General features: G+C 36.7%; 2 protein-coding genes across 2 annotated transcripts; one reads left to right on the top strand and one right to left on the bottom strand.

The window, feature by feature from the left end:
* The first annotated feature begins 533 nt into the window (after positions 1 to 533).
* Positions 534 to 3,948, top strand: LOC137935301 (ras-related protein Rab2BV-like). The gene is made up of 3 exons (XM_068779975.1): positions 534 to 737; positions 880 to 1,085; positions 3,052 to 3,948. Exons 2-3 carry the CDS (start codon positions 921 to 923, stop codon positions 3,535 to 3,537), a joined length of 651 nt encoding a protein of 216 aa, XP_068636076.1. The 5' UTR covers positions 534 to 737; positions 880 to 920; the 3' UTR covers positions 3,538 to 3,948.
* A 6,317-nt stretch (positions 3,949 to 10,265) lies between these two features.
* LOC137942660 (metal tolerance protein A1-like) lies at positions 10,266 to 17,664 on the bottom strand. Its single transcript, XM_068788389.1, has 2 exons — positions 17,579 to 17,664; positions 10,266 to 11,855 (listed from the first exon to the last, which is right to left on the bottom strand). Exon 2 carries the CDS (start codon positions 11,853 to 11,855, stop codon positions 10,683 to 10,685), a length of 1,173 nt encoding a protein of 390 aa, XP_068644490.1. The 5' UTR covers positions 17,579 to 17,664; the 3' UTR covers positions 10,266 to 10,682.
* Between the last annotated feature and the right edge of the window lie 1,087 nt (positions 17,665 to 18,751).

Here is an 18,751-nt window from a genome sequence, read left to right as displayed (position 1 = left end):
CAACGCACACTGCATTCCGCAGTGGAGGTGGTACAGAGAAAGATTTTTCATCTCCTAAACCTATAAGAAGCTCATCTAAGGCTCAGATGAATCTTCTTAAAGATTCTCATCTGCGTCTCAGGAGGATCTTCGCAGTTCGAATCATCTAATATGGCTTTTTTCTTCAGGTTAGAAAAAACAAAATTGAAAAGCTGTCCACGTCTTCGTCCCATTGTCTCATCCGGGTCTTCTTCTACTCTGCGCCAGAGTGCGTGTATGGTTTGAGCTTGTACACGCTCGCGTTCGATTGGTCGTCAGCGAATCGACGAAGACTTTTGACCATCTGGGAGAAGTGGGGGCATCTCTGTGAGGATTACGGAGGAATCGTACTCGCCTGGCTTCGTGTAGGTCCATCAGCCAATGAATCATAAAGAAGTTAAATAATGAAGGAATAAAACGTGGAAATTATATTTGGCAAACAATAAAAATTCTGTATTTATTTAACCGCACGTATTACGGGGTCATCTTTTTAAATCTGCCGAGGCCGTTTCAAAACCCTTTTCGTCGGTTTTCTGTTTCTTCTCAGTGGTTATGGAGAACGCGACGCCTACAGCGATTTCTTTTCCGTAAACTCAATGTTAGTCTCCAAATGATCGGAATCTAATTCTCGTTGATTAGACTTTGTCTGAATTTGCTCACAGAAATTCTCCGTTATTTTCGTCTTCGTCTTTGTCTTCGTTGATTCCTCTTTTGTTAAGGTAAGTTGTTCTTCTTGGTTCTGTTGGGTTTCTGTCGTTAGATCGGCTTTCAGATTGAGTTTTGGTTGAACTCCGGGATGATGTTGTTCTTTATTTGTGTGAATTGCCTTTCTGTTGTCTGATTCCGCGGTGGATCTGCCAGATCAGTGAATAGGAGGGGAAAAAGTACGAAATTAGCAAGAAATGGCTCATAGGGTGGATCAAGAGTATGATTATCTCTTTAAAATCGTCTTGATTGGAGATTCCGGTGTTGGCAAGTCCAACATACTCTCGAGGTTCACGCGTAACGAGTTCTGTTTGGAGTCCAAGTCAACGATTGGTGTTGAATTTGCGACAAGGACACAACAGGTGCTTCTCGATCTGCCTGATTTTTTTCTTTTTATCCATTTCAAGTTTATGAGAGTTCTTTTAAAGTTCTACTCTTTAATTTAGTATTTACCTAAGACTTCTCTTCTGGAGGATTACCTATAAATTTTACTTTTGGCCTTATTGCATTGATCTTCTTCTTCGTACTGTAAAATTATGTGATGAGTATAGATTGTATGAATTAGGTAGCCCAGGAGAAGATCATTTATCCATATGTATTGGACTGTATTTTTAAAATAAATGATAACTTAGATAACCAGTTTATCAATTAATTTTGAGGCCAAAACATGTGTTAATAATATTATTATTCTCCCTGAAAGAATATTATTATCATTGTCATTGTGTGGTGAATTATTTGACTTACTTTTTTCCTTTATACTGTTAGTAATAGTTATCAAGTGACATGCTTGATTTTCTTGTCTCTAGGTCTAGGTCTTTTTAAGAAATTGATTACATAATGTGTTTTGTGTCATCAAGGTTATGTTTGATGATACTAATATATTAGTTGCATGTATTTGTTCTTTTTCCAAGATCATCAATACCGCTAGTACCGAATATTTCTGTAGGTAATATGGATTGCTTTGTGATTTCTGATGGTCTTAAAGCATTCTAAAAAAGTACTAGAGTTTTCAATCATAAAAAAATTGTGAGGCTGTAAGCTTCTCTTGAGAACGTGAATAGAATTTATTTGTTAAGCTTTAAGCCTTCTTCTCCAGAAATAGTGACATTTCTTACATGTCACATTCAGTTCCAACTACTGGTGAAAATCAATTTTGGGTGAAACAAGTTGAGAAACACAGTTAAAGATGTGGTTTGACGAGACGTTTCAAGTTTAAGCATAATTACTCTTTATCTTATCTAATGTAGATCAAAGTTAAGCTTAAGTTAATTATTACTGTGATGTGTCACACTAAATATTACATAGAACATTTGGAACGTGCAAATTAACTATTTCTTTCAACCAGGAAATATTATTCTAGCAACTCTACTGGAATGAATTGATGACACATCTAAACGGCTATAGTACTTTTAATAATTAATGATACTTGTACTTGTAAAAGGCATTAGTCATTCCTCTCCGTAACATCTGTCTACTTTGAGGATATTCAATATTATAATGTTGATGGAAGAATAATAAAAATGTCGGTATATGGACTTGCTTAATTCATTCCTTGAGTGTTTTGATATGAAATGAATGAGTTAACCTTGTCTCTGCTCATGTGTGCTATGTCAGCTTATATGTTGAATAAATGCTCACCGAGAAAAGATGTTATCTGCTTGCTGAAGGAAATGGTGAGACCATGAATGAATACTTGCATGCATCTGCTGCTGCTTGTTTGAAGGAAATACTCTCAGACTGAAGATTACGTATGCCATGTCCCAGCAGCCCTTTCTTTCGGAAATAAAATGGAAGTTGTTGCATAAAATTGCTCGAGTTTGGACATTATCAACTTTTGGAAGTTATTTTTGCTGAGGATGTTCAAGAAAATATTCAACTTTCTGGTCGTTTAAGGGGATGCTTAAAAATTACAGCTAAAATAACATCATTCAGTTTGCTGTATTCTTTGAGAATGCTTTCTAATTCATTTGATTGCTATGCATGTGGTCTGCTAGTTTTGTGAGCAACTCCATGATTTGTCAATTTGTGGTCAATGGATCTCTCAGATTCCCCCCTTCTGATATTGCCCTTTAAGGAGTGGGAGGCAATTCTTGCTGTAACTACCCTACATTTCTTCAAAATGTTTGAATTCCCAAATTTGTTTGCATGTACTGTACTTGATCTGTTTACAGATCAACGGTAGGTTCTGATGTCAAGTATGAGGTCTGACAGGTGATGGAACTCGTGGAAACAATGTTGTGTGCATGTGTAGGTAGCGTCTCAGGAATTTTTTCTAGTATTTGTCTCTCACCTATTTAAGTGTCTGATGGTCACGTGTTTTTAAAACAGGTTGATGGAAAGAATGTCAAGGCACAGATATGGGATACTGCTGGTCAAGAGAGGTACCGAGCCATAACGAGTGCTTACTACAGGGGTGCAGTTGGGGCACTTCTTGTCTATGACATAACAAAAAGGCAAACATTTGATAACGTGCAGAGGTGGCTCAGTGAGTTGCGTGACCATGCAGATTCCAACATTGTCATCATGATGGCTGGGAACAAATCAGATCTCAACCATTTGAGAGCTGTCCCTGAGGAAGATGCGCAAACGCTGGCTGAGAAGCAAGGACTTTCATTTCTTGAAACCTCTGCTTTGGAAGCTCTGAACATTGAGAAGGCCTTTCAAACAATTCTGACTGAAATATATCATATCATAAGTAAGAAAGCTTTGGCAGCACAGGAGGCTGCTAACACGCCAGGGCCTGGCATAGGGACCACAATAAATGTTGGTGATGCGTCAGGAAATTTGACGAAGAGGACCTGCTGTTCTACTTGATGACTCGGCCTTTCCAGTAGCTTGTAATGAGAAACAGCAAGCAAATTTTGTGCAACTCACGCATCTGTAAGATTTGTAGAATATTTTTCTACTAGGTCGTCAAGTTGTGTGATTGAGAGAGGCAGTGGCTCAGATTTATGGTCAGGGAAAATTTTGGGAGTGAAGAAGATGACACGTCAATTGTAGGTTGGGGTCTTGTCTTCTACCTTGGATTTTCATCGTTCTGACCGGCATTTGGCAATAGTAGTGTCTCTATTTGGGATTCGGTGCATCTTTGTAGTCTTATCTCTCTTTTTTGTTTTGTTTCGTTCTTTTTTTTTTTCTTTTTTTTTGGGGGGGGGCTTTTGCTTTTGTTTTTTGTTCTGAGATGTTCCCAACTTGTAATAAAATTCGTGGTATTTTTTTTTAATTTATTACGAAGAACTATATATCAAACGCTTCTGAACTGAAAGCTAAATGATTTTTCATTTTTAGTGCTTAAACAGGAATTGAACTCTGAAGTGAGACTAAAACACGTGAATTACTTTTGTTAAAAAAATTTAGTTCAACTTTCGGACGGAATTAGGACTCTCCGATCCTGACCCTGTCTTATATCAAACACCAATGATTATCTTTCTCTTCCTCTTTTTAAGATTTTTATATGGCTTTTTGGTACGAAATAGAATTAGGACTATCTATTTTAGTGGGACTCTCATCTTGTCCGCTCTTTATTGATTGCTCTTTTGTAGACTGCTATTTGTTTCATCTAAACCTCTTTTTTCCCCATTTGATTGTATCTCTTCCGAGCAGAGAAAGCGGATTAAAGTGGGGGATTCCAATAAAAGAGTGGCAGAGAAATAGTCGGAGTGTGACGATAAAAAAAAAAAAAAAAAAAAAAAATTAGGCATGGTGTATCAATGGGAGTGTCGACCTCCTCAACCTCGAACATACACCTGTGCATGCCATCGTATGAAAATAAAACGTCGCTTAGAACATTTTCATGAAAAATGAAATAAAAATAAAACTTCAAATTATTCCTAAATATCTTGTATGTCTTTCATCCATCTCCCTCTCGATGGTTAGTACTCTTAAATAAACTTAACATCTTCAAGTTCCTTTATATTTTTTAGATGTACAAGATTATATTATAAGTAATATATGAATTAATAAAAAATAAAGAATCTTATGTACCCTCTCCTTATGAGTCTTAACAAAAATAATGCTGAGTTGATAGCATTCATCCCAAGACTCTATCCACCCAATATGGAAGGAACAACTCTGCTAACATCCTCATCTTCCAAAATTTTGATTGCAAACTTGTCCTTCATTGCATCAAACATTAAGATAAAGAATTAATATTTTCATTTGGCCGGACCACCTTCTTCTTCCCATGAGGAATAATATGACAAGTAAAAGGCCTCTACAGGCCTGAAACATGGGATCGAACCCCAGGCATTTTGAAAGGCCTCGATCATGTGTCATTGAAGACATGTCTAAAATTGAAACATTTGCAAACACATGAGAAACATTTTTTTAAGTTGTTTACATAAATAACATGAAATATATATAAGTAATATTTTATACCCGCAATCAAAGTACTATCATCATAGTTTGCCTCCTCACTCTCCTCACCATCTGAATGTCATGGTGACATAATGGACAATCTATTTGGAAAATAGAAATAATTAGACCAATACTTGTAACTTCAAGGTATTTAAAATTTTATCTCTTATTTTTAATATTTTAAATTTAATGTGATAATCGTATTATCTTTCAACAAATCCAATTCTTCACTCTCAAAGCAAATATATCAACGTTAGTTACCACTTTCTTTTGGGATGAGTTAGTATTGGTGATCTATACATATGCCATGTTGCCTCTCCTCCTTTATTTGAGGATGTGAATATTTAAAGTGATTTTGTTCATATAAAAGCACCAAATATACTTAGAAAAAAATATATGATCTACAAACTTCAAAAAGTATCATATTGCAGTTCATTTATATGGGACCTATACAAATGAAAACCCAAAGTCATAAAAAAAAGGCGAGGTCAAGTGCACTTTCAATTTCTATATCTTCATCATCATAGGTTATGTTTCCTTCTTCTTTGTCACCTTTTTTTACCTCTTCTTCAGAAGTATCGAATGTTAAAACAATATCATCTTGACCTTCTTGAAGTACCCGTGTATATTTAAAGTAATTTTGTTCATATAAAAGCACCAAATATACTTATAAAAAATGTTTGATTTACAAACTTAAAAAGTATCATGATGCAATTCATTTATATGGAAACTATACAAATGAAAACCCAAAGTCATTTAAAAAAAAGGTGAGGTCTAGTGCACTTTCAATTGTTATATCTTCATCATCATAGTTTATGCTTCCTTCTTTGTCACCTTTTTCCACCTCTTCTTCATAAGTATCAGATGTTAAACCAATATCATCTAGACCGTCTTAAATTACCTTTGAAATTTGACTAGGTAGTGCACAAAGTGAAACTATGATCATGTCTAACTAAAAGTTCATCTTCATCATCATCGAGTTGAACTCCTTGAGTAGAGTCTAACTCAATTGTAAAACTTTGGCCTCTTCCACATTAGTATCATCTATTGGCCTAGATGACTTCTCAAGAGAGAGGTGAATTGATATTCTAAATTAAAATTTTAAGTGCTTAGTATGTAATAATAAAATATAACAAATAATTAAAAATCACACACCATAAGGATAAATATTTTTTTCTTAATGTTTCCCTAATGATAACCACTATCCAATAACCCTTGCTCGAGAAAATTCCACTAATATGCTCTATTAGCTGAAAATTACAAAGAGATTTTAAGCTCACTTAAAGCTAACTGTAATCCCCAAATTACATAGTTTGATATCTCCTCAAGAGAATTGGTACAAAATAGATTCCAACTCTTGTTGGCACTCTCTAGATTTCAGGCTCTAGAATGCAAATTCTTCTAGCTTTAAGGTACTAGAGAACTTCTATCAAAGAAAGTTAAAAAATATGTAGTAGAATGAAACTACCAACTTTCTTTTAAAGAGATAGCCCTTCTCTTAGTGAGATCCAAGTCTCCAAATCTTTAAGCACGTGGACTGAAATTTATAAGAGTTTGACGGAACTTTTAATACAAAGAATGTAAAGAGAAAATGGATGGTTTAGGCATATTTGGAGTTTTTTCTCTTCAAAAGATCATAGTTTTAAACCCAAAGAAATTCTTCCAAAGGTTGGGTATGCCAATGTAAGTTCAACTTTTAATCCTCTACAAGTTTGGGGGCCTATTTATCAATTTTCCAGCCAAATTAGCCATTTTGTAATCGTTTAAAAAGGTGAAGAAGTGTTGATCGGTCAAGAAAATAGTTATGATCAATCAACCATGTATAATGACTATACTTTTTGTGTTCCCTAAGCTTGTTGATCAATCAAGCATCAATCAATGAGTTTTCAACCTTTAAAAAAATTAGTGATCAATCAACCCTTCTTTTATCGATCAATCATGCTTTATAGAACTAGCTATGCAAAATTTTGTAAGATTAATCATGCAATACGGGATGATTGATCATGCTTTATAACATCTTCCAGGCAATATTCTATATGATCAATCATGCTTGAGCTAATGGTGGATTATGCTTTATAAGTTTTGCCAGACTGCATTTTGGATGCACAATCAAGCCCATGCAAGTTGATCGATCATGCCGTAACTAATATACTATTTTGACATTTAAGCATAATATATGTTATTCTAAGAGATTATAAATTCAATCTAAATACCGTTTTGAAATATTTCATGCCCTTAAGCTCCATAACATAGTTATGCTTAAGAATATAAGTTTGGTTGATTGTCTATTTACATAGCTAGATTTCTTGAGATTCTTGAACTAGGTTGACCTTCTTCTATATTTTGATGATAACAAATCTTAATCGCATTTGTACTAATATTTGCAAATAGAGCATTTCATATGTAATTTCAAATGTACTAATAAGGTCCATACAAAGAACTGACAGACCCTTGAGCATTACGACATGTCAAAGTTATCTTAAAGAGGTACCTACAAGCAAAGATTGAAGATTTAAAGACTAGAGTCTAACTTGTCAAGAAATATCTCAAGAACTCTAGCCATGTATGAGGACAACCACCAAACTCCAATTTTAAGGTACACAAGAGCATTGGAGCTTGTTGAATTTCTGGAAAAGAGAAAAACTTCTCTAACTTGTTGTAAACTGAGTACATGAACTCTTATTTATAATAAAATAAAGTAGTAGAGTCCAATTACAATTAAACTACCCTTGTCCCAATTACACCCAAATTCTAACACTTAAAGATAAGTCCTAGTATAATTAAACAATTGAACATAAATAGAAGACTAACATAACTAAAACACATTTTAACTGAAACTCTTCAGTGAGACCTCCTTCCATAATAATTCTGGTTCTGTACGACTTCTTATTGTGAGAGTCATGTAAGATTCTTCCATATTTGCTCTTCGATAGATCTTTAAGGCATTTGATTTTTCAAAACCATGTTTAATCGATGCACTAAAAGTATTTTTAGATTTTCAAAACCCCTTAACCAAGTTATCATCATGCTTAAAAACTTAATTTTATTTCATTATGGCATATAGCATGATCAATCAAACTAGTGGCATGATGGATCATACGAAATACAGTTTGGTAGAGCACATAAAGCTTGGTCAATCATACCCTAAACTATGATCAATCATCCCAAGAGCTGCCAATATGATCAATCATGATCAATGATACCCTACACTATGATCGATCATCCCTGGAATAGCATAGTCATCCCCATAAAGCATGACCAATCAACCTACTTGGATTAATCGATTAAAATGCTATTTTTGAGAATTCAAAATTTTGATTGATTGATGGCTTGATCGATCAAGCCTGGGGAACTCAAAAGTATAGTTGTTACACATGGTTGACTATCATACCTTTATAGTGATCAATCAATACTTTTTGAAGACTAGAAAAAATTATTAGTTTGTCAGGAAAATTTATAAATACCGCTCCAAACTCCTGGAGAAAAGTAATGTGAGCATTTATTGGTAATTTATTGTATTCAATCACTGTTTTACTTGAAATTCTTTCACAAATCTACTTTTGAGAGAAGTAATGTTATACTCTTGAAAAAATCTCTTTGCTCTCTCAAAATCATTGAGCATCCTAGTATTTCAAGATCCAACAACTCTTCTCTTGTGCATCAAACATTGGAAGTTGGAAATCTCTAGGAGAAAGTTGTCTCCCCATATTGAAAGGGTGTAAATTTTTTTTTTCTTCTTGTAGTTTCTTCTTTTCTTATCAAGGTTGTTCTAGATATGGGAATCTCGAAAGGGAAGCTTGCTAGAATCGTAATCTAGCTCTAAAGTCTAAGAGAGATTTGTATCGTGTACTTGAATATTACACATAGCTTAAAAGAGAGATGAAATCTCTTTTGTGTAAAATTTCAGATGATAGAGCTTATAAGTGAAGTTTGCTTCAACATGAGATGATTGCTAAGATTGACAAAATTTATGAAAAATACTAGAGAGTACATGCTCTTAATATCTTTAAAAGCTCACAGATGACAAGGTGCAAACCAATAGAATTTTTTTTCACAAAGAGTGAAATAAAAAAGACCACACACAATCCATATAGTGAATGGAGTGTATTAGACCATGTGTTTTGCAAGGAAAATTGATCTTTTTGGAAATTTCAGTTATTTCACTATAAGAAGGGTATCATAATAATTTTATCCAAATAGGAGAAATGTTATAATTGGCCCTAGAAAGAATCTTTTGCCAAGAATCATGTGAGTATTTTGTGTGTGTTGGGACATCTTTGTCATTTTAAAATAACAAAAATTGGGCTTTAAAAAATATTCTAACCTTAGAGTTTTAATTTCTTTAATTTTTGGAGACTCCTATTAAAAATGCAAATTTTATTTATTTAGGGCTTAAGGAAAGTATTTTCTTGTAGAATTTTAATTCCAAGGATGTAAGGGGAGTAGGGTATTAGTGTCTTTTCTTAATATTTCATGTTATAAATAGAAGAAAGGAGTAAACCATAATCGATTCTCTTCCCACATTTCAACACGAAATTTCTTTTTTAGCACTCTTACCCTTCTTTTATGTTCATGAAATTTCACAACTCCCAATCCCCAATTGGGAGAAGCCCAAACATTAAATCTAGGTATCAGGTGAAAGTCTATTAATGACCTACTCACTAAGGCTAAATGGACTACTCAACTAGTGTTGATTCTTCTATCTTCTTATTTTGTTTTTATCTACTTTGGTTGTTTCTCCTTATTTTCCATAGCACATTTGGCCATCCCCCTTGCCCAAGGAGGGTGTCGTTTGTTTGTTTTCTCTTCGCTGTCTTATTGGCAAGTATTAGAAAGAATTTTCAGATATTTGAAAAAGTCTCAAAGACAAGGACTTCCATACAAGTACACCATAGACACCTCAAAATTGAAGGCTTCGCCGATACAAATTATGTTGGATCTCCAGATGACAAAAAGTCCACTTACCGATATTATACTCTATTTGGAGGTAATGTGGATTGATGTTTGACTATCACAGTGGAGTTCCATCAATCCTCCGTTGTTAAAACTCAACTCTGCTAAGAGGGATTTAACACATAAGAGTTCACTGCATATGTCATAGCTTTATATATTCAGCTTCGACATTGGATCTTACAATTACATTTTATTTTTTACTTATCCAAGTCACCAATTTGCGGTTAATCAGGTCCTCATCTTAACTATAGAGCAATCAACACCACTCAAACGTCTCTTACTGTTGACTCTGCAAATATAGCTCGAAAGCCGGAACAACGGCAACTAATAACAATAACGAAATAATAGAAAAAGAGAATCCATCCAGATACAGCTTTGCAATCTCGATGATTAGGCTCTGCTTGCCTGTTTGTTTGTTTTTAAGGCACTTTCACCTTACAAAACTAGTCCACTATACACTTAATCTTGAAGGATTTTGATTCGAGTTCCCTGTTGCAAGATAAGTGTTATGCAAAATATCACTTGGTCCAGTGCAGTTGGAGATTTCAGTTACCTTGCCATTTTGATACAAAAGTAGATGCTCGAAGTGACATGGTCTGGAAGGCACAGGTTCCAGCACCAAACGGTTGCTTCTGAAAACTAAGAGTTTCTTATGAATCCTGCTCAATTTGAATAGTCACATGACTGATTTTGTGCTTATGTTCACAATAGCTCTTCATCTTGAGAAGAATTTCCTTTGAACTGTAGTCTGGTTCAGCAATGGCATGACAAGTCAACAGTACTTTACCCATAGATAGGGAGGACACATGCAAGTCATGAATCCCACGAACACCATCCACATTTCTTAGGCCAGTTTCCAGCATGTCTGCATCAATTCGATCTGGCGTGCCTTCCATTAGTATCCATAGGACATTCCTAAGCATTCTTTTGGTAGTCCACAGAACAAGAAATGAAAAGACCAAAGTACAAATCAGATCAACAATTAGCCATTCAGGCTTAGCCCATATGATGGCCCCTCCAATCATCAGACCAGCTGACTGAATTAGGTCCCCTATAATGTGCAAATACGCCCCCTCAATGTTCATATTCTCCTGGGCTGCTTGTTTAACCTCACATTGCTGCCCAACTAGAGAGCTTGAAATAAGGTTTGCCTTCTCTTCATTCACTAGCTCCACATTTTCCTTCACATGACAAACACTGTGAAGTTCTTCATGTTCATGTTCATGTTCATGTTCATGTACATGGTCATGGCCATGGCCCAGCCAAACTGCCATAATCGAATTGATAACAAACCCAAAAGTTGCAGTACAGAACATCAATCTCCCATCAATTCTTCCCTCATTGTGCAGGAATCTTTCCGTTGCTTCATAAATTAGGAATACACAAAGTAACCAAATGGTCACCATGGATACCAGCCCCCCTAAAACTTCAGACCTGAAATACCCAAAAGACAGACGACGAGTGGGCGGCCAACTCGAAGCCCATATGGAGAAAAGAGAGACTGCATAAGTGGCAATGTCAATGAGTATGTGAGCTGCATCAGTGAGAACTGCTAAACTATTGGCCTCCACTCCCCCAACAATCTCCACAAACATGAAAAATAAAGACAAAGAGATGAGTCCCCACAATTTTCTTGATGAAGTAGAGTGCTCTTTAGACGCGAAGGAACTATTGACCTGTTTAGAAAACCAACAGGCCGGTTCCTCCGCACAAAACAAGCATGATTTGTCCAACTTGGAAGCATTGATGACTTGTGATGCTCCTGAGAGTTCAATCTCCAACTGGCCTTCTGAGGTTGGACATAGAATGTTCTGGCTTTCCATCTGTTCGTAGGTGATAATGAAAAAGTTGAGAACAGATGCAAGAAAAAATAGTAAGAGGATAAATGGTGAACAAAGAGAAAGAGGAATTCAATCAAGCCAAGAAGATGTGTTAAATGTAGTATAAGGATATAAGATTATTTGTGCACTTTGGTTAGAGTACTATCATGTTCAGAATGTTGAGATGAGTTTATGGTTTAGTTTTTATGTTCTTTGGAGGTGTTGTTAGGAAGTTAAAAGGAGTTATGTTCAAAGGGGTAATTCTGTAATTATACGTCAAACCACTTAATAAGAAGAAAGAGAGGTCATATACATACCTAACTAGAGCCTACTCAACGCTCTCTTTCAGTCTCTCTTCTCTCTTTCTTTCCTCCTCCTCTCTTCATTATTCTCCTATTTTTATTTTCTTTCATGGCATTAGAGCAGTAGGGTTCTGATTTCAAGCTGTGAAGCACTGCTTCCTCCTTTTCTGAATGCAACAACTCTTAAGAAAAGGGGATTTCAGGATTTGCTACTAACTGAGAGTCAAGGTTTGATTTTTCTTGTTTCTTTTTGTGTCATGACCTTAGGGTTGATGGTCTGTACTGCCAATTGGGCAGTTCTACACCTAATTAGTGCCCCAAGAGGGTTTTGACTTGGGATTATCCCATCTATAGTGTGCACAGGGTACTAACCCTGTGCTTCGTGCCTGCATCATCTTCAGGGAGGCTGACATCAACCAATTTCATGCAATTTTTGGTGGTTTAAGGCTGCAATTACTCTTTGTTGAAGGCGTTATGCATATTACTGGTTGAAATTTGAGTTTCTAATCAAAACCTTATTAGTTGAGTAAGGCCCACATAGCCTTCACAGGTATCCTGTGGTGACTTTAAGTTTTTTTATTGTGCTGGCTGCTTTCTATTATTTATGGCTAATTCTTGTGAGATAATCACTCATAAAAGAAAATTAAGATGTTCCAAAGGGAAACATACTATTCTGATCACAAAAGAAAAGTTGAAAGGTTAGAATTATCTGAGTTGGTCTAAGTCAGTACATGCCTATCTTAAGGCCAAACGGCTATCAAAATTCTATAGAGATGATACACCAATTCCTATCATAGATGATTGGGAAGCTGAGGATAACCAAGTCATGACCTAGTTACTCAATAATATGGACTCCAGATTGAAGAGTCAGATCATGAGCTATGAGACAGTCAAGGAAATGTGGAAGTCTTCAGAAATTTTATATGCACAAGAAAGCAATTTGTCTATGGTGAACGAGTTATACGCTAAATTGTTCAATCTTAAGACGGGCAAAACAAAAGTTATTGATTAATATAATGAGTTGTAAAGCATCTTGCAAGATTGGAATCTTTCTAATTTTTTTTATTTTTTTTTTAAAAAGAGTATCTTTCACCCTTTCACCACAAATGAAAAAAAAAACTTCTGAAACAACGGGCAGATACATGTTGCTAAATTTTTAGATGGCTTGGGGCCAGAATTTGATGCAGATCGGGCTTAGTTACTTGCCTTGGATGACATACCATCACTCTCTAAAGCCTTTAACAGAGTTATGCGTGTAGAGACAGTACTATATCCAAGGATAATAAAGAAGTTAAAGATGTAGATGCATATGCACTTAGCACTCAAGGATGATTAGAACTTGTATGAGGCCAAGCTGGAAGAGAAGAGGCAGAGGCCATGATGGCTCAAGGAGACTGAGAGGTCGAAGTGATGGTAAAAGTGAAAGAAAATGTGTTCATTGTAGATGCATAAATCATTTTTTAGATAAGTGTTGGAACAAGTTTGATAAGCCTGCATGGGCTAGCTCTTCTATTCAGGACTACACTGAGCCCTCTTCTAGTCAAGCAAAGGGTATACTGGTACCCCTGATGAGTTGTAATAGCATGCCCAACGCATTGCTCAGTTGACTTCAGCATTCTCCTCCTTGACGTTTATAGTTCAGCTTAAACTTCCTACAGTTACTCTTGTCAGCTCATGTACGTCCGCCTTATACATGTGTCCTATGTCTTCCTTGGTTATCGACTCAAGTGCTTCGTCCCATATGTTAGGTATGTCATCCTTCTTCACTGATTTGAGTGAGTCATTTATTTTTAAACATGCTACCCTTACTGATGGGCCTATCACATCTAATTATGGAGAAAGCAATGTTCAACATATCCTATTCTTGTCACTTTAAATCCACATTATTTGTTCCTAAGTTTCCTTCTAATTAGTTGTTAGTTAGTGAATTCACAAAGTCTATGAATTGCTCAGTGACTTTTTATCCTACTCATTGTGAGTTTTAGGATCTCACCACGAGGCGGATCATTGGTTTCGCGTGTGAGAGGGGAGGACTATATCACCTGGAAAGCTCACCAAAACAAATAAAACAAATTCCATTTGTTCTACATGTTGCAGTTTCATCCTTCTAGTGGCATTTATGGTTAGGGACGTCCTTCTCCAACAAAGTTGGTTCAGCTATTTGATGAATTGCCATCAAGTTTATTGTTTCAGTGTGAGTCGTGCCAACTAGGAAAGTACCATAAGACTACATTCCCTTTGCGTCAAACAAAAAGTAGTAGTTTGCTCAAGATAGTTCATTCCGATGTATGGCAACCCTATCCTGTTTCTAATATTTTTGGATATAAATATTTTGTTTCTGTTATTAATGACTTTAGTTATACAACTTGGATGCCTTTCCTATGGGACAGATTTGAAGTGTTTAATGTATTTCAAAAATTTTATTATGAAATAAAAACCTAATTTGATGAATCTCTTCGTACTTTTCGTACCGAAAATGGCTTGAAACTTGTGAAACAAAAGTTTGATATATTTTCTCAAAATCATGAAATAACCACAACAAAATGGAGTGTCTGAGTGAAAAATTGCCATCTTCTAGAAGTTGCATGCACAATGCTAACTCATATGTGTGCTCCCTAGTTGTATTAGGGTGATGGTGTGCTTACAACTTGTTTTCTTATAAACAGGATGTCTTCTTTAGTACTTGAAGGCAAAATTCCCCTCCAAATACTAAATCCATCTACTACTTTGTTTCCCCTCTATCCTCGTACTTTCAGACGTGTTTGTTTCGCTCATGTGTTTGGTTCTTTTGCTAATAAATTGTCTCCTTATGCAATCAAGTGTGTCCTTTTGGTTTATTCTTGTACATAGCAAGGATACAAATGTTTTTGTCCATCCACTAGAAATACATTTGTCTATGCTAATGTGACATTCTTTGAAGATGTTCCTTTTTTCTCTATCTACAACAAGGAGTCAACTCCATCTCTTGTAGACACTGGTATAGTTTTTTCTACTCCTGTGGAAGATGTTCTTGGCCAGCCACCATCTATTACTACATCAAGCCATTACAGGTATATCAACGACAGAAAACTGTTCGAACACCATTCATAACTCTTGAGGTAATTGATTTAGATATTTCCATTGCTCTTTGAAAGGGTGTACATATATCCATTAGACATCCGTTGTCACATCATGTGTCCTTTGGTTCTTTGTCCACTCTATACAAACAATTTGCTATGTTTTTGTCTTCCTATACCATTCCCTCTTCAGTAAAGAATGTTATCTTGTCTCCTCACTGGAAGCATGTTATGGATGTTGAGATGAAGGCACTATATGATAGAAGTATATGGAGTTTATGTTATACACCTTTGGATGCTGCAATTGTGGTATGTCGCTGAGTGTATACTGTGAAGTATAGAGTGGATGGATCTATTGACAAATATAAAGCTAGATTGATGGCAAAGGGGTATACTCAAACCTATGATATCAATGTTTTTGAGACCTTCTCACCGGTTGCCAGATTGACTTTTGTCCGCATACTTGTATCTATTGCAGTTAACCAGGGATTACCTTGTATTAGTTGGACTTTAAAAATGTCTTCTTATATGGAGATTTAAAAGAAAATATTTATATGGAGCAACCTCTTAGGTATGTTGTTTAGGAGGAGATTGGAAAGGTGTACAAATTAAAGAAGGTAATTAATGGACTCAAATAAAATCTAAGGGTGCGGTTTGAGAAGTTCAGATAGGTAGTAATGTCTTTTGGGTTCTCTAGGAGCCATTGTAATCACTTTTTTTTTTTTTATGAAGCAATCATCTAGTATTCTTATGTTGATGGTAGCATCTTGCCATGGATTGATAAACGAGCAACTTGCTAAACATTTCTATACCAAAGATCTGAGTTCTTTAAAATACTTCATTTGATAAAAGTTGCAAGAAGCAACGCCGGAATTGTCTTAACACTGAAGAAGTACATTACTGATATGCTACAAGAGTATGACTTATTAGGTGCAAAACCCATAGAGACATTGATGGAACTTGGCAATTATCTTCATGATGAGAGCAGTGATGAATTTAAAGACAAAACAATATATCGAAGGTTAGTTAGAAAGTCCATGACTGGTTATTTTGTGTTTGTATGAGGACATTTTGTAAGGTGGAAGAGCAAAAACCAATATGTTGTGGCTCATTCTAATGCAAAAGCTGAGTATACAGTTATGACTAATACTGTAACCGAGTTAATATGGGTCAGGTCTATTCTTTAGAGTTAAATTATGTACTGCACAACCTATGACTATGTATTGTGATACAACTATTTTCATTCAAGATGCAGTAATGAGCAAATAAGTTGTTACCTCCTATGTCCGGTCTAGTGATCAAGTTCGTAATATCTTTACTAAAACCTTGGGTAGATGTGAGTTTTGGACATTTGGTAATAAGCATGGGCTTTTAAATGTGTATGCTCCAGTTTGAGGGGGAGTGTTAAATGTAGTATAAGGATATTTTAGTCATTTTTTATATTGTTTATGTACTCTCACAGCTTAAGGTGGAGTGTTAAATGTAGTGTAAGGATATTTTAGTTATGTTATATTGTTTGTGTAATTCAATGTGAGTACTGTCATGTTCAGAATGTGGAGATGAGTCTATGGTTTAATTTTTATCTGGTTTGGAAGTGTGGTTAGGAAATCATAAGGAGTTATGTTCAGGAAGGGTAATTCTCTTATTATACTTCAAACCACTTAATAAGAAGAAAGAGGGGTCAGGTACAGACCTAACAAGAGCCTTACTCATTGCTCTCTTCCCGTCTCTCTTGTCTCTTTCTTTCCTCTTATCACTTCATTATTGTCCTATTTTTATTTTCTTTCAAAATGAATACATGTTATGTAACGCACATAAGACTCTTCTAAGATTATCAATCAGATATCCTGCAATAACATCCTCAAATCTCCAGTTGGATACCTCTAGCAAACACACCTTGAGCGGTTTACTCTGTGAATGCTATTTGTTACTATCGGCTGTCAAGTTTCTGAAAACAGGATTGCTTGCCAAATGGTTGATGAATCAAACCAAATAAGAAACAAATGGGAAAACTAAACCACATGCCGCTCGTCCTTGATGGCCCTTTCTCCATAAATGATACCTCCTCCCCAGAAGGCGCAAACGAAATAAAAGCCCTAAACGTCCACAATAATCGAAATCTCGTTCTCCAGACCAACCCAGGACTCTTCTCCGCATACCAAGTAACTTGCATTCGCTCTTAAAGTGGTGAACAAAATGCAACTCGGAACACAAATTACACCGCAAAATTTACAAATCAGAGAACATTTACGAGACAAAAGATAAATCAGACAAAAAAAAAAAAAAAAAAAACAGGTAATTCCTATGTGAAACCAAAAGCATGTTCTAGATTTAAAAATTATTAGGGACGTGGGAGGATCAGAATTACCTGGAGAAAGAGGATCTTGCAGAACTTTGAGCGGAATCGCGTCGGTAAACGATGAAGGATACGAATCTTTTGTATACCTCATTGTGAAGCTGTGATTGGAATGCAATGACGAAGACGGCAAGTATGGAAAGTGGGAAGATTCCGCTGGAAACTGTAGCGGAAGCCTGGCTGTCCCGTTTGGGCAGGTGCGCTGTAAATGCTTTGCTTCACCCTAGTAAAAGTAAAAAACAGAAAAACAGTTTAAACTTTTAAACTTTTAGCATCCTTCTCAACGGGAACCGTTTAAAACTTCGATTCCGCTCACTACACATGCTACGTCACACGTGAAAGACTTTTACCTGTGATATGGGAAATTACCTATCAGTTTACCTGTGATATGGCAGATTACCTAGCAGCTGATCTGGCTGCCATGTCATCAAAGAGCTCCCTTGGAAGGCTGGAGTAGAAGGGGAGGGGTACGAAGTAAGAGTAAGGCCGGCCCTCTTCAACCGGTCGTCTGTAAGGGTGGCTTCGAACCGAGCCGGTTCACGAGCCGGCTCGGTTAGGCTCGGTATCGGCTCGGTTCGATTCATCATTTATCGAGTTCGAGCCGAGCTCGAACACCGAAATCGGCTCATTTACCTTAACGAGCCGAGCTCGACCGAAGTTAGGTTCGGTTTGTCGGCTCGCGAGCCGGCTCGAAATGAGTCGGATCGGTATGACTCGGTAACGGGTCGCGAGCGAGCGGGGGAGCGGGAGCGGGAGAGGGAGCGGGAGCGAAAGCGATGGGGGGAAAAAATTTTCCTCCCCCCTCATCACCGCCGATCCCTCCCATCGGTTGTTGTCGCCGCCTCTACCGCCGTCGTTGTTGTTCGCCGGCGTCTATACCACCGTCGCAGCTGCTCGTCGGCCGCCTCTGTGGCCGTCCGTTCGATTTTTTCCTCTCCTCGTCGTCGCCTCTGTTTCCGTCGCCGCCGCTTCCGTCGCCACCGACTCCGTCGTGGCCGTCATCCCCGACGATAGGTCCTCCCCGGCGCCGTAACCCCCTTCCCTCCGCGTCGTCTCGACGGAAAACCAGAACAGGGGAGAAATAATCTCCCCCTTCCCTCGTGAGAAGATGATCTCGCACGTGGGAGATCATAAAAAAAAAAAAAAAACTTTTTCCTTTGGAAAAAGTTAAAAATATATTTTATA

The sequence above is a fragment of the Aristolochia californica genome, unplaced genomic scaffold (genome assembly GCF_029961685.1).
Source record: "Aristolochia californica isolate CCGP_79_NKW_82.1479 unplaced genomic scaffold, dmAriCali1.0.hap1 SCAF_10, whole genome shotgun sequence".
Lineage (NCBI taxonomy): Eukaryota > Viridiplantae > Streptophyta > Magnoliopsida > Piperales > Aristolochiaceae > Aristolochia > Aristolochia californica.
The sequence above is the reverse complement of the archived record's forward strand: the minus strand, read 5'-3'. Positions and strand labels throughout refer to the sequence as shown.

Bases quoted from the DNA above. Each gene is read 5' to 3' on its own strand.
- LOC137935301 (XM_068779975.1), top strand. From the start codon at position 921: ATGGCTCATAGGGTGGATCAAGAGTATGATTATCTCTTTAAAATCGTC. The intron at 1,086-3,051 runs GTGCTTCTCGAT...TTTTTAAAACAG, and splicing joins TTGCGACAAGGACACAACAG to GTTGATGGAAAGAATGTCAA.
- LOC137942660 (XM_068788389.1), bottom strand. From the start codon at position 11,855: ATGGAAAGCCAGAACATTCTATGTCCAACCTCAGAAGGCCAGTTGGAG.